The sequence below is a fragment of the Cervus canadensis genome, chromosome 5 (assembly GCF_019320065.1).
Source record: "Cervus canadensis isolate Bull #8, Minnesota chromosome 5, ASM1932006v1, whole genome shotgun sequence".
Lineage (NCBI taxonomy): Eukaryota > Metazoa > Chordata > Mammalia > Artiodactyla > Cervidae > Cervus > Cervus canadensis.
Genome location: NC_057390.1, coordinates 4,251,242 through 4,266,858, shown reverse-complemented (window position 1 = coordinate 4,266,858; position 15,617 = coordinate 4,251,242). Strand labels below are relative to the sequence as shown.

At 40.1% G+C, this 15,617-nt stretch overlaps 1 protein-coding gene across 2 annotated transcripts; it reads left to right on the top strand.

The window, feature by feature from the left end:
• Window positions 1–25: 25 nt before the first annotated feature.
• On the top strand, window positions 26–14,940 carry MITD1 (microtubule interacting and trafficking domain containing 1). Of its 2 annotated transcripts, none has more exons than XM_043467910.1 (7): window positions 26–255; window positions 10,026–10,127; window positions 12,455–12,591; window positions 12,676–12,762; window positions 13,693–13,808; window positions 14,569–14,629; window positions 14,723–14,940. In XM_043467910.1, the coding sequence occupies exons 1-7, from the start codon at window positions 105–107 to the stop codon at window positions 14,816–14,818; spliced, it is 750 nt and encodes a 249-aa protein (XP_043323845.1). In that variant the 5' UTR covers window positions 26–104; the 3' UTR covers window positions 14,819–14,940. The 2 variants fall into 2 exon arrangements, with proteins under 2 accessions (XP_043323845.1, XP_043323846.1); XM_043467911.1 differs by having other exon boundaries at window positions 120–255; window positions 9,913–10,127.
• The last annotated feature ends 677 nt before the right edge of the window (window positions 14,941–15,617 follow it).

The following is a 15,617-nucleotide window of genomic DNA, read 5'->3' as shown; positions in this document are numbered from 1 at the left end:
CATAAAAAGAGAGCACAGATGCATGGGCGTCACGTGACCGCGTGCGGGCGCGCCGCAGACCCACCACCAAGGAATGTGTAGAAGCTGCTGTAGTTTCCGGGATTATGGCGAGGTCCGGCCTGGCGCAGGACGCTGGGAGCACGGCTGCAGTCACTGTGATAAAGCGGGCGTTGGAACTCGAGTCCGAGTCCCGGTACCCGCAGGCTCTGGTGTGTTACCAGGAGGGGATCGATCTGCTCCTGCAGGTTCTGAAAGGTGAGCAGTGAGCCGGGGAGCGGAGACTGGAGGAAAAGGAGTTGCAATCCGTCTTGCCTGAGTGGGAGTGAAAGAGTTAAAACGATTCCTTTCGCCGCGAGACAGCAGTGAAATAACAGAAGATGGGGCATTCTACAGGACAGGTGTACTGGTTTCTTTTATATCTTTATTAGATTGATGTCGACAATGAAGGAGAGGTTACTGTTCTAGAATTTTTAGAGGTAACTAGATGCAGTAGCTGCCTTGAAGGGACTTGGATTTGAACGAACTGTGTAAAACATTTGGGGATCAATTTAGGAAGATTGTATATGGAACAAGTAGCAATAAAATGATTACCTTTGTTAGGTAGTATGGTATTTTTCAAACTCTATTCTTAATTTTAGAGGTGCAGACTAACATGTTTGGGAAGGAATTGTCATGATGTCTGAATTTGAACGTCGAAGCAAATATGACAAATGCTAACAATTTTTAAATCTAGGTGATAATAAGGGTGTTCATTACATTCTTCCTTATTTTTCTCATTAAACATTTTCATTATAAGTTAAAAAAAAACTAACAAGGGCCTACTGTATAGAACGGGGAACTCTACCCAGTACTCTCTAATGACTTACATGGGAAAAGAATTTAAAAAGAGTGAATATATGTGTATGTATAACTGATTCACTTTGCCGTACCCATGAAACTACCACAACACTGTAAATCAACTATGAAAGTATTAGTTGCTCAGTCATGTGGGATTCTTTGTGACCCCATGGACTGTAGCCTGCCAGGCTCCTCTGTCCATGGGATTTTTCAGGCAAGAGTACTGGAATGGGTCTTCCTGACCCAGGGATTGACCCGATGTTTCCTATGTCTCCTGCATTGGCAGGTGGGTTCTTTAACACTAGCACCACCTGCGAAGCCCAACTATACTCCAATTTAAGTTTTTTCATTAGAAATGGATACACTGAAATTTCGTGTGAGAAATGTATAGGATTGTGAGAGCTAAGACTTTCTGTTACATGGTTACTCAGTGTTGTTGTTGTTGAGTCCTTCAGTCACCCAGTTGTGTCTGACTCTTTGCAACCCCATGGACTGCAGCATGCCAGGCCTCCCTGTCCCTCACCAGCTCCCAAAGTTTGCCCAAGTTCATGTCCATTGCATCAGTTGATGCCATCCAGCCATCTCATCCTCTGACGCCCTCTCCTCCTTCTGCCATCAGTCTTTCCCAGCATCAGGGACTTTTTCCAATGAGTTGGCCTTTCACATCAGATGACCAATTCAGTGTTGAGAAGTACCCCAATAACCTTAACAACCGAGCACAATCCCTTGCATGTAGTAAACATGTAATTATATATTAATTGACTTAAAACGAGCCCCTGCTCCCCATCGTCTTGTGTTCCCAGTCTGGCCCAAGATTTCCCCTCTGTGCCTTTTTGCCTGCATGTTTATGATTTGTTTCAGAAGCTTTGAGGCAGCAGAGGCTGCTCTTCAATGCACAGTGCTTTTCTTAGAACTCTAAAACCCTACCTTGAGCAACCTAGATGCCCATCAGCAGATGAATGGATAAGGAAGCTGTGGTACATATACACCATGGAATATTACTCAGCCGTTAAAAAGAATTCATTTGAATCAGTTCTAATGAGATGGATGAAACTGGAGCCCCTTATACAGAGTGAAGTAAGCCAGAAAGATAAAGAACATTACAGCATACTAACACATATATATGGAATTTAGAAAGATGGTAACGATAACCCTATATGCAAAACAGAAAAAGAGACACAGAAGTACAGAACAGACTTTTGAACTCTGTGGGAGAAGGGGAGGGTGGGATGTTTCGAAAGAACAGCATGTATATTACCTATGGTGAAACAGGTCACCAGCCCAGGTGGGATGCATGAGACAAGTGCTCGGGCCTGGTGCACTGGGAAGACCCAGAGGAATCGGGTGGAGAGGGAGGTGGGAGGGGGGATCGGGATGGGGAATACGTGTAACTCTATGGCTGATTCATATCAGTGTATGACAAAACCCACTGAAATGTTGTGAAGTAATTAGCTTCCAACTAATAAAAAAAATAAATAAATAAATTTAAAAAAAAACCCTACCTTGGGCAGGGACCATTTGATGATGGTGATAACAAGAGTAACTATCATTTATAAGTCTTGAGTGGTAGGTAGTGTGCAGAGCACATTAGAAGCATGATCCCAGTTCATCCTTACGGTTGCCCTATGAAGTATGAGGTGATGTTACCCTCATTTTACCGCATAAAAAGCAAAGTTCACTTTCGTGAACTGCCACCATTAGTAGAGTCACAATTGGAACCCAAGGCTTTAGTGAGTCTGCTCTCCTGACTCCCAGAAAGGGATATGGCATACAGTGTTGGACTCTGAAGCAGCAGAATCCCAGGAGTTCTGCTCCTGTGTGCTCCACTGATCCTGTGGGGGTTAAAGAGACAGTAACATGATCTTGAAGGTTAAGATATAAATGCAAATAACTGTACTGCAGGGAATAAGTGCCAAGAGTCACGGAAACAAATGCAATGAGGATTTAAACAGCCAGTGGTCATTTGAGGATGGAAAGGTGGAGGCTGCTTTTGATAGGGGTTTTGGAAGGTTAAGTAGAATTTCGGAAACTCAGCTAAAAGTGTTCCAGTTCTGTCTCTGCTGTTTTACTAAATAAGTGGTTCAGTTCACTTTGGCATATACCTATAGAGGAAGAGGAGAAGTTTAAAGGTATACTGGTGCTTGGAGCATGCTGTGGATGGCCTTGACTGCCAGGAGATTTTAACTCATTCCCTTGACAAGGAGAAACTAAAGTTTCTGCAAAGAAGTGACATAATTAAAGTTGCATTTCAGGGCCTGCCTCTCAGGAATATGTTTTTCTCCCAAATATTTGCATGACCTGTTCTCTCTCCTCTTTCAGGTATTTACACAAATACCACCTTATTTGTGAGGCCATTCCCTGACCCCAGTGTGAAATTACAACCCCCATCCCAGGACTCCTTTATCCTTCTTCCTTGCTTTATTTAATAGCAGGTTGTCACAGTCTAACATACGTGTTTTACCAATTTATCTCTGTTGTTGTCTTTCCTCCCATTTGAATGATAGTGGGGAATTGTATTTTGTTTTATTAACTGCTGTGTCTCCTGTGCTTAGAATAATGCCTGGCATGTGGTAAGTTCTCAGTAAATATTTCTTGAATAAATGAGTGAACAGGGCAGGAGTGTAGGAGAGACATGAACCTGAAGAGAGTGAAGTCAAGCAGATCAATTAATGAACTCCTGCAGGAGTCCAGATGAGAGGAGATGAGGGCCTGAATGAACCATGACCTGAATGACACCACTTATTAGGAAAGGGAGAGGACAGAGTGGACATTGAATTACTGGCATTGGCTCATTGATTAGATGTGGGAGTGAGTTTCCAATGGGACTTGGAGATGGCTATATGATGAAGCCTGGAAAACAAAGTCATGTTTGAAGAATGGGTCAAACTGTGATCAAGGATAATGATTAAGAAAGAGAACAGGGAAAATAGTGTATATTTATAGGCAGTAGCAAAGTAACAGTAGAGTTAAGAAAAGAGTTGTTAGATAAAATCTAGTTCTAAAGGAAGCCGAGAGGGCAGTGTGTAAGGAAATTAAGTAGATGATAATGATACTGACAACATTTATTGAGTATTTCCTGCATGCCAGTCTCATAATTTGTTGTTGTTCAGATGCTAAGTCATGTCAACTCTTTGCAATTAGTTTTTCATAATTAGTCCTCTCCACAATTTTCTTTCCATGTTAGACAAGAAGATAAAAAGAGGTTGAATAACTGGCCAAGATCACACAGCTAAAAGTGGCAAAGCAGGTTTTGTTTTTTAATTCTTTTTTGACTGTGCTGAGTCTTTGTTGCAGCATGGGTTCTCTAGTTGAGGCAGATGGGCTTAGTTGCCCTGTGGCATGTGGGATCTTAGTTCCCTGACCAGGGATTGAACCCAAGTCCCCTGCCTTAGAAGGCATATTCTTAACCTCCTGACCACCAGGGAAGTCCCCAAACATTATATTTTAGTTGGTTAATTTTTTTTCTCACGATAGTATGGCTTAAGAATTCTGAAACTGCTTGATGTCTATACTGAACTTGAAAGTGAAAGTATTAGTTGCTCAGTCATGTCCGACTCTTTGCAACCCCATGAACTGTAGCCTGCCAGGCTCCTCTATCCATGGGGTTCTCCAGGTAAGAATACTGGAGTGGGTAGCTATTTCCTTCCTCAGGGGATCTTCCCTACCCAGGGATCTAACCAGGAACAAGCTAATAAATATATTGTGGATAATGAAAGAAGTTACAGGTAAGGAAAGGAGGAAAGCTAGAATGAACCCAGTGGGATCAAAGTTAACATGAATTTGTGGGTTTTGATGCAGATGGACAGATACAGCAATAGAGATGTATGTATTAGTAAACCTCCGTAGACTTTCTGCCTGTATTGACAGAAAGCGTCTAGACTTTCCCCAAGCTACAGTGAGCACACTTAGCACTCAGAATATGATCTCTTGATACCATTCTCCAATAAAAGAAACCAAAGTCTCTGGGAGAAATGGTTAATTCTGGGGCTGGAGCAAGAAAACTACAACGTTTTGCACCAAAATGTAAGGAAATACTCAAAAAATAATGGGGTACGTCAGAAGTACACAGGAGCTCTCAAAGCCAATGCTGATAATATTTAAGCAAGAAAATGATGATAGTTTCCCATCCTGATACCAAAACCAGACAAAGACAACACAAAAAAAGAAAACTACAGGCCAATGTCACTGATGAACATAGCTGCAAAAATCCTCAACAAAATTTTAGCAAACACAATTCAGCAACACATCAAATGTCCATACATCATGATCAAGTTGGGTTTATTCCAAGAATGCAAGGATTTTTCAATATATGCAAATCAATCAATGTGGTACACCCTGTTAACAAATTGAAAGATAAAAAGCATATGATAATATCAATAGGTGCAGAAAAAGCTTTTGACAAAATTCAGCACCCATTTATGATTAAAACTCTTCAAAAAATGGGCATAGAAGGAACCTACCTCAACATAGGAAAGGACATATATGATAAGCCTATAGCAAACATTATTCTCAATGGTAAAAAACTGAAAGCATTCCCCCTAAATCAGGAACAAGACAAGGGTGTCCACTTTCACCACTGTTATTCAACATAGTTACAGCAATCAGAGAAGAAAAAGAAAAACAGGAATCCAGATCAGAAAAGAAGATGTAAAGCTCTCACTGTTTGCAGATGACATAATACTGTACATAGAAAACCCTAAAGATAGTTCAGAAAATTACTAGAGCTAATCAGTGAATTTAGCAAAGATTCAGGATACAAAATCAATACACAGAAATCACTTGCATTTCTGTATACTAATATACTAACAATGAAAAGTCAGAAAGAGAAATTAAAAAATCAATCCCATTCACCATTGCAACAAAAAGAATTAAATAGAAATAAACTTACCTAAGGAGACAAAAGAACTGTACACAGAAAATTATAGAACACTAAGGAAAGAAATCAAAGACTACATAAACAGATGGAGAGATATTCCATGTTCCTGGGTAGGAAGAATCAATATTGTGAAAATGACTGTACTACCAAATGCAGTATATAGATTCAATGCAATCCCTATCAAATTACCAATAGCATTTTTCACAGAACTAGAACAAAAAATGCCATAATTCATATGGAAACACAAAAGACCCCGAATAGCCAAAGCTGTCTTGAGAAAGAAGAATGGAGCTGGAGGAATCAACCTTCCTGACTTCAGACTATACTACAAAGCTACAGTCATCAAGACAGTATGGTGCTGGCACAGAAACAGAATACAGACCAATGGAACAAGATCGAAAGCCCAGAAATAAACCCATGCACCTGTGGGTACCTTATTTTTGACAAAGGAGGCAAGAATATACAATGGGGCAAAGACAGTCTCTTCAACAAATGGTGCTGGGAAAACTGGACAGCTACATGTAAAAGAATGAAATTAGAACACTTCCTAACACCATAGACAAAGATAAACTCAAAATGGATTAAAGACCTAAATGTAAGACCAGAAACTATAAAATTCTTAGAGGAAAACATAGGCAGAACACTCGACATAAATCAAAGCAAGATCCTCTATGACCCACCTCCTGGAGTATCAGAAATAAAAACAAAAACAAGTAGGACCTGATTAAACTTAAAAGCTTTTGCACAACAAAGGAAACTATAAACAAGGTGAAAGGACAACCCTCAGAATGGGAGAAAATAATAGCAAATGAAACAACTGACAAAGGATTAACTTCCAAAATATACAAGCAGCTCATACAACCCAATGCCAGAAAAACAACCCAATCAAAAAGAGGGGAAAAGACCTAAACAGACATTTCTCCAAAGAAGACATACAGATGGCTAACAAGTGCATGAAAAGATGCTCAACATCACTCATTATTAGAGAAATGCAAATCAAAACTACAATGAGATATCACCTCACACCAGTCAGATGGCCATTATCAAAAAGTCTACAAACAATAAATGCTGGAGAGGGTGTGGAGAAAAGGGAACTCTCTTGCACTGTTGGTGAGAATGTAAATTGATACAGCCACTATGGAAGACGGTATGGAGATTCCTTAAAAAACTAGGAATAAGCCCACTATATGACCCAACAGTCCCACTTCTAAGCATATACCCTGAGGAAACCAAAATTGAAAAAGACATGTGTACCCTAATGTTCATTGCAGCACTATGTATAATAGCTAGAACATGGAAGCAACCTAGATGTCCATCGACAGATGAATGGATAAGGAAGTTGTGGTACATATAGACAATGGAATAATACTACATTTTTATATTACACCATAAAAAGGAACACATTTGAGTTAAGTTCTTGCTGAGCAAGAAGTAAGAGCAAGAAGTAACAGCAAGTTCCTTGCTGTCCAAGGGACTTTCAGGAGTTTTCTCCAACACTACAGTTCAAAGGCATCAGTTCTTTGGTGTTCTGTCTTTACAGTCCAGCTCTCACAACCATACATGACCCCTGGGAAGACCACAGCCTTGACTATACAGACCTTTGTCAGCAAAGTAATGTCTCTGCTTTTCAGCACACTGTATAGGTTTGTCATAGCTTTCCTGTCAAGAAACAATCGTCTTCTGACTTCTTGACTGTAGTCACCATGTGCAGTGATTTGAGAGCTCAAGAAGAAGAAATCTGTCACTACTTCCACCTTTTCCCCTTCCCATTTGTCGTGAAGTAATGGGGCTGGATGCCATGATTTTCGTTCTTTTAGAAGTTACTCTCCTCCTTCACCCTCATCAAGAGGCTCTCTAGTTCCTCTTCACTTTCTGCCATTAGAGTGGTATCATCCACATATCTAAGGTTGTTGATGTTTTTCCTGCCTATCTTGATTCCAGCTTGTAGCTCATCCAACCCAGCATTTCTCATGATGTGCTTAGCAGCGTATAGGTTAAACAAACAGGGTGACAGCAGACAGCCCTGTCTTACTCCTTTCTCAATCTTGAACCAATCAGTTGTTCCATACAGGCTTCTAACTGTTGCTTCTTGACCTGCATACAGGTTTCTCAGGATACAGGTAAGATGGTCTGGTATTCCCATCTCTTTAAGAGCTTTCCATAGTTTTTTATGATTCACACAGTCAAAGGCTTTAGCATAGTTGATGAAACAACTATGTTTTTCATAGTAGATGTTTTTCTGGAATTCCATTGCTTTCTCTAAGATCCAGCAAATGTTGGCAATTTGATCACTGGTTTCTCTTCCTTGTCTAAACCCAGCTTGGTCATGTGGAACTTCTTGGTTCACATAATGTTTAAGCCTAGCATGCAAGGTTCTAAGCATGACCTTAACTAGCATGGGAGATCAGTGCAATTATCCAACTGTTAGCACATTCTTTAGTACTACCCTTCTTGGGAATTGGGATGAGGATTGACCTTTTCCAGTCCTGTGGCCACTGCTGAGTCTTCCAGATTTGCTGACATGCTGACTGCAACACCTTGATGGCATCATCCTTTAGGGTTTTGTTTGCATAGTTCTACTGTAATTCCAGGTGGTGCTAGCATTAAAGAAGCCACCTGCCAGTGCAGGAGACATAAGAGATGCAGGTTCGATCCCTGGGTCGGGACGATCTCCTGGAGAGGGGTATGGGAACCCACTCCAGTATTTTTGCCTGGAGAATCCCATGGACAGAGGAGCCTGGCGGGCTACAGTCATGGAGTCTTACAGAGTCGTACACAACTGAAGTGAGTGAGCATTGGAATTCCATCACATCCACTAGCTTTATTAACAGCTGCTGCTGCTGCTGCTAAGTTGCTTCAGTCGTGTCCAACTCTGTGCGACCCCATAGACGGCAGCCCACCAGGCTCCCCTGTCCCCGGGATTCTCCAGGCAAGGACACGGGAGTGGGTTGCCACTTCCTTCAATGCATGAAAGTGAAAAGTGAAAGGGAAGTTGCTCAGTCGTGTCCGACTCTTAGCAACCCCGTGGACTGCAGCCTACCAGGCTCCTCTGTCCATGGGATTTTCCAGGCAAGAGTACTGGAGTGGGGTGCCATGGCCTTCTCCCTTATTAACAGCAGTGAGTCCTGAAGCCCACTTGACTTCGAACTCCAGAATGTCTGGCTCTGGGTGACCACGTCATCAGAGTTATCTGGTTCATTAAGACCTTTTTTGTACAGTTCTTCCATGTATTCTTTCCGTCTCTTCTTGATATCTTCAGCGTCTACTAGGTCTTTACTGTTTTTGTCCTTTATTGTGCCCATCTTTGGGTGAAATGTTCCCTTGATATTTCCAATTTTACATCCAACTAGACACAGAGTTCCAGAGAATAGCACAGAGAGACAAGAAGGCCTTCTTCAATGAACAGTACATAAAACTAGAAGAAAACAACAAAAGGGAAAGACTAGAGATCTCAGGAAAATTGGAAATATCAAGGGAATATTTCACCCAAAGATGGGCACAATAAAGGACAATAAAGTGGGATAATTAATGAAATACCAATAAGGTATGTAGATGACCTAATAGTGTTGTATCAGTGTTCACATGCTTGCTCTGATAATTGTACTGTAGTTGTGTAATATGTTAATATAGGGCAATCTAGATGAAGGGATTTGCCTTCATTTGTCTTTGCCATTTTCTTTGCTTTTCCGTAAGTATACAATTAATTCAAAATAAAATGTTTTTAAAAACAGAGTTTAAAGATGAAATTAAAGCGAAAAATGAAAGCAGTATTAAAAGGGAGGGAGGAAGGGACCAGAAGTAATTTGGTAACTGGTTGGAGGTAGGGCTTGGGATAAGCGTTTATTGATAATGTATACTCAAAAATACCTTTGATTTTGGAGATGGCTGGGAAAATGAGATAACATAAGCTGTAAAGGGGAAGTCTGGGATAGAGACTGGTTTTGTGGAAGAAAGATGTTGTTTGCTATCTTTTGATTATGCTAAGATTTCAAACTTATGGGTAATTGGAACAAAATAGTGCTCATAGTCAGTGACATGTAATAAGCCACCTTTGTTTCCACACCTGATTGAGTGTCCCCAGCTGTCAGTCACAGTGTCAGAGTCCCCACTCCTAAATAAAGTGGCTTCCGATGCTCAGTGAAAAGGTGAAGGTCGTACAGGATCAAGCTAAATTGGGACCTGTTATTTGTGTATTTTAGGACCAAGGCGAACCATGCCAAAGGACAGGAAATCCGTGGAAAATTTAGGAAATTTTCCTGTACCAAAGAGAAAGCCTGTTTGGAATCTTGAGAGTCTATTTTTTAATTTGTAGGCACCAAAGATGAAACAAAAAGGTGTAATCTCAGAAAAAGAATTTCTGACTACATGGATAGAGCAGAACACATAAAGAAACACTTGGACCAAGAAAAAGAAGGTAAGGAGGCTACTTTGGAGAGTGTGTGCCTGAGCTCTTGTGACAAAGCCTGTTTCACCCAGTGTTTCTGGCTGTGCCCTTTGGAGCTCTGCGTGGTCTGGACTGTTTACCCTTGGGAGCTTACACGTCTCCTCTGCATTTCCAATTCTTAACTTTTTTTTTTTTTAATTTATTTGGCTACACTGGGCCTCAGTTGCATCACTAAAAAAAAGACAGGGACTTTTTTTTTAGTTGCAGTGTATGGGATCTAGTTCCCTGACCAGGGGTCAAACCCAGACCCCTGCACTGGGAGCTCAGAGTCTTAGCCACTAGACCACAAGGGAAGCCCCTTTGCCCTGTTTTGTTTTGTTTTCTGCTCCGGGGAATGCGGCAGTCAGATACCCTCCTGAGAATTTGAGGACAGCTTTGCATACTGCAGAACTTTGCATGCCATTTTAAGGAATTCATGATCCCCATGAAGCTTAGGTGTGGATTCCGGTTTCACTATTACTACAGAGCAATACTGAACGTAAAGCCTGTATTTTATTTGTATCTCCCTTTATAAAATGACCAAAATATTAAAGTAGCTCAAGAAATGCCCGGGGCTTCTTTGAGATTTTTGTCTCAAATCAGAACGTTTTAGGAGTTAGGTATTCTTAATGATGAGAGATGCAGAAGGTATGGTTCCCTATTTATAACTGGTTCTCTGGGGGCTCCCCAGGTGGCGCAGTGGTAAAGAATCAGCCTACCAATGCAGGAGACATGGGCTTGATCCCTGGGTGGGGAAGATCCCCTGGAGGAGGATATGACAACCCATCTAGTATTCTTGCCTGGGAAATCCCGTGGACAGAGGAGCCTGGTGGGCTGTAGTCCATGGGGTCACAGAGTCAGACATGACTGAGCAGTCACAGTGATGAGAGATGCAGGAGGTATGGTTCCCTTTTTATAATTAGTTCCCTACATTTTGAGCATCCAGTTTACAGACATATAGACACCAGTGGCTGTTGCCACCTGACATTCACAGCTGCTGCATTCTACAGTCAAAGGAACTGCTGTCCTCAAAAAAAAAAAAAACAAAAAAAAACCAAAAACAGTGTCCCCCAGCCCTCAGCTCCTGTTTACTCCAGCCCTCTGCACACCTCTTCCTGGTATTCTGTACTATCCCAAACCCTGGCTACCCAGATTAACCTGGCTATCTGGCTACTTTGTTGAGGAGTAATAAAATTGTTTACTTCATCCCAAATTGAAACCTGCAACGCAGTTTCCCTCTGAAATCTGAAGGAAATAGAGCACCATCAACTTTGTGGCTTGAATACACTGACTTAAACTAACCTGTGTGACTAGCTTGGCTTGAAAACTGATGCACAGTTTGTAACTTTTTATGTTTTGAGATATTAGGAACAGAATCCAAACCACTGATTTTCAAACAAAGTTTAAAAGTACAACCACCATATAAATCAGGAACTACCATTAAAGATCATATTTTTAAAAAAAAAAAACTTAAAGGTCTTTGATAACTTACTAAATAATTATTCATTTTGAATGAACAAAAACAATAGAACTCCCCTGCTGACCTTATGGCTTGGATTACTAAGAAGTACTATAAGTTTCTGCTTAACACACTGTCTACAAGTTCTAAGACTCCTAGACTCCATATTATATTGCATTTATGTATTTAATGTGTGCTTAGTAACTCACTCATGTCTGACTCTTTGTGACCCTTTGGACTGTAGCCCACCAGGTTCCTCTGTCCCTGGGATTTTTCAGGCAAAAATACTGGAGTGGGTTGAATACTGGAATTCTCTAGGGAATCTTCCCAACACAAGGATCAAACCTGTCTCCTGCATTGCAGGTGGATTCTTTACTGCTGAGCCATCGGGGAAGCCATATATGTAATACCTCAGGTATTAAATTGCAAGACATAAAAAGACTTAAATCTGAAGAGAAAGACCAGTTGCCCACTGAATCATAGCTTATGATTCTACTCACGGTGACAAAAATATTAGATATATTTATATACAGTATGGTTCTCTCCTGAATAAACTAACTGGTTCTATAGGATTTAGCTCAAGAACCTATTCCAAGAAATCTCTGGACTTTCCCATTTGCCTGGCCTCCATGAAGGCAAAACTCCCTCATTGGAAGGTTTGCCTTATTTACCTCTGTGTGTGTGTAGCATCTTGCAATGTGTCTGGTATAGATTAAGCATTCAAAAATGCTCACTGAGTGCATGAGTTTAAAAACATTAACTTGTATGTGCTCCTGATTTTTCACTGTATATAAATATAGTATGTATAAAAAGAAAACAAGTAGTCACTGGTTTTATTACAGAAGCTTCTGTTTTGTAGCTGGAAAATATCACAAGCAAATTAAAATAGAAGAGAATGCAACAGGTTTCAGCTATGAGTCCCTTTTTCAAGAATACCTGAGTGAAACAGTTACAGAAGTTTGGATAGAAGATCCTTATATTAGACAAACACATCAGGTAGGTGAAATGTACTCACATAGGATGAAATAGTTATTCTTTAACATGTACGAGTTAGTAATAACCTATCCCAATATCTTTCAGCTGTATAACTTCCTTCGATTTTGTGAGATGCTGGTTAAGAGACCATGTAAAGTAAGAACTATTCATCTTCTCACCTCTCTGGATGAAGTAGGTACCTGAAAGCATTTACTCTTTCTTAACATCATGAACTTTACTCAGTTGTAGGATGTAGTTCAAAGCAAACTTGGATGTAATGCTTCAGCCAGAGCTGTTTCATTGGAAATGAACTTGCTATCTTCATGTTCAGTTGCTCAGCTGTGTCTGACTCTTTGCAGCCCCATGGACTGTAGCCCACCAGGCTCCTCTGTCCATGGGATTCTCCGGGCAAGGATACTGGAGTGGGTGGCCATTTCCTCCTCCAGCAGGTCTTCCCGACCCAGGGATCAAACCTGCGTCTCTTGCATCTCCTGCATTGGCAGGTGGATTCTTTACTCCTGAGCCACCTGGGAATAGGTATAAAACACATTGGAGGAGATGCTGTTGATTTTAGTATGTTGTACCTTGCATTTGGCCACTTAGCTAAGCTCTCTTATTCAAATAGTTTGTCAGTTTAGTTTCTTGGATGTTCTATGAGTCAATCACTCTGTCTTCAGTATTGATAGTTTCTATCATCACTATCTTGATTTTGATTTAAATAGGGATAATTCTAAACAATTCATATTTCTAGGATTAATTTGAGAAGAAATCCTCATCTGAATAAGTAGCACCATTAAAATACATCTTAGGAGATGGCACCAAGTTGTGTTATGTTCACATTAGAAAAAAAATGATTATTTTGATAAAAACAGTTGCTCTTAAACTACTTCATCTTCTTTGGTTGCTTCTTTGCATTAATGGACAGAGAAATTAGTGTAGAATATTTATATTTTAATTCACCTAAGATACACATTGCATGCGCTTCCTAGGTGGCTCAGCAGTAAAGAATCTACCTGCCAATGACACAACTATGCACCTGAACACACACATGCATAGCTTAAATAATTTAAAATATTAATAACGGAGTCAAAAAATTGGTTTGTTTTTTTTTCCTATTAACAGGGCACTGGGAAAGAGCAGCAGAGTAGTGGCCTGGAAGAGATAAAACAGTCACTCAGGAATCATGGAGTGCATTTGGAATTAGAATATTCTTCTTCAATACATGACCGAGAAATTAGGTTAGTATATAGTAATACTTTAATTTTTTTTTAATACTTTAATTTTTATGCAGTTGAAAAATACTTATTTTTATTTCTCATAAGTTATTTATAATTACATATAATATTCCACTTAAATATTAAAAATTTAAATAAAGCGTAATTTTAGTATTTTTCACTTTTGAAGAAAAAAAAATTTCGGTAATTTTGTCCTCTGTGTGAGTTTCCTCTTTCCTAATGGAATAAAATTTACATGTTCTGTGTCATCTGAGCAAAGGAAGTATTTTCTATCCAATTATACATACAGTATTATGGCATTGGGATAATTTCCTTTTCTGGTGATACTGGTATTTATTTAATTTGGCTTTACTTCTTATAGTTTATTAAATTTTCTAGTAGGCATGACAGGATGCTGTGTTGTACCCATCGGGGCCTCCTCTGCCCTGGTACATCCCCACCTCTAGGCGGGGAAGGCCCTGAAACACCACCAGTCTGCCTGAGTACTCTTGGAAGCCACTTGTTAGCAGAACAGGGAAGCTTTCTCAGGAAGGTGAAATTCATGAGGAAGGTTTAATTGAATTGTTAAACTCTTTTATCAGCTAATGGTTGTTTTGTTTCATTGTAGACACAGCCCATAGGTAAACCCAGGTTTGGTTCAACTCTTGCCACTGAAAGAAGTGATTTTATTTGTTAGGGGGAGATTTAGCTGACACTTCATACAACTTTGATCATTGTCTGTCTTAAATGTCTGGAGTATAATACTATATACTAATTTCAATAGGTTCAACAATGGATGGATGATTAAGATTGGAAGGGGACTTGATTATTTTAAGAAAGCACAGGTAGGATATAGTCTTATGTGACTGTGTAGCATTCTTTAACAAAATGGCTTTGATCCTTTTTGTTTAAAAAAAACTCTTTTCTTCTCTTCTTAGAGTCGTTTTTCCCTTGGATATTGTGATTTTGATTTAAGACCATGTCATGAAACAACAGTGGACATTTTTCACAATAAGCACACAAAAAAAATATGATGGATAGTAGCCTAACTTACATATATATTTCTACTTTGAATGTTGGGTTTTTTTTTTTAAACTTTGGACAGATCATTCCTGTAATGTATGAATTTAACAATAAATTTTTATATTTCTACTAATGTATGGATTCCTTGTTCAGTTGTGTGACCAATCCTGAATACTTTTATCAATAAGTTACTCAGAGTTATAGTGTTTCAAGTATAGCTAGTTGAAACATCTCCCCAGATTTTCCCTTATTTGGATGTTGATGAATGAATCAACACCTTAGCCACTGGACCACCCAGGAAGTCCCTACAATTATGTGTCTTTAGCAGACATTTACCTAAATTCAGTCATCCTCTATCCTCTATTACTTAACTCCTTATAAAGGCAAATCAAGCCTTTTAGTAATACCGGATGCATTTTGCAGCTCACCTAATCTTGACTGGAACATCTGTAAAGCTCTGCAGCTTAGCATCAATTGTCCTGGGAAAGCCTATCCATTGAGATGCCAGTTGACTGGTTGGGGGACAGATTAGGTCCCATGGGGATCAGCTGGGAGAGGGGATACTGCTAGAGACAGTGGGCAGACCAGAAGCTTGAAGAATAAGCTAAGCCAAAGTCTGTAGAGGGAAACAGAAGTCCTGGTGTTGGAGAGTGCCCTCCTGAACATCACATCTGGAAAAGGTTGAAGATTTCAAATCAAGAGTGAATAGTGTGGAGGGACAAAGCCAGGTAAAGGTCATAGGAAGAGTTGGGCAGAGTAGTCTGGGGTTGGGGAGGACCCTGAAACCCCTCTGTTAAGGGGTGATTGTGC

Excerpts from the sequence above, each read along its gene's own strand:
- MITD1 (XM_043467910.1), top strand. The coding sequence starts at position 105 with ATGGCGAGGTCCGGCCTGGCGCAGGACGCTGGGAGCACGGCTGCAGTC. Across the intron at positions 10,128-12,454 it reads CTTGGACCAAGAAAAAGAAG|CTGGAAAATATCACAAGCAA; the intron begins GTAAGGAGGCTA and ends TCTGTTTTGTAG. Across the intron at positions 12,763-13,692 it reads TTCTCACCTCTCTGGATGAA|GGCACTGGGAAAGAGCAGCA; the intron begins GTAGGTACCTGA and ends TCCTATTAACAG.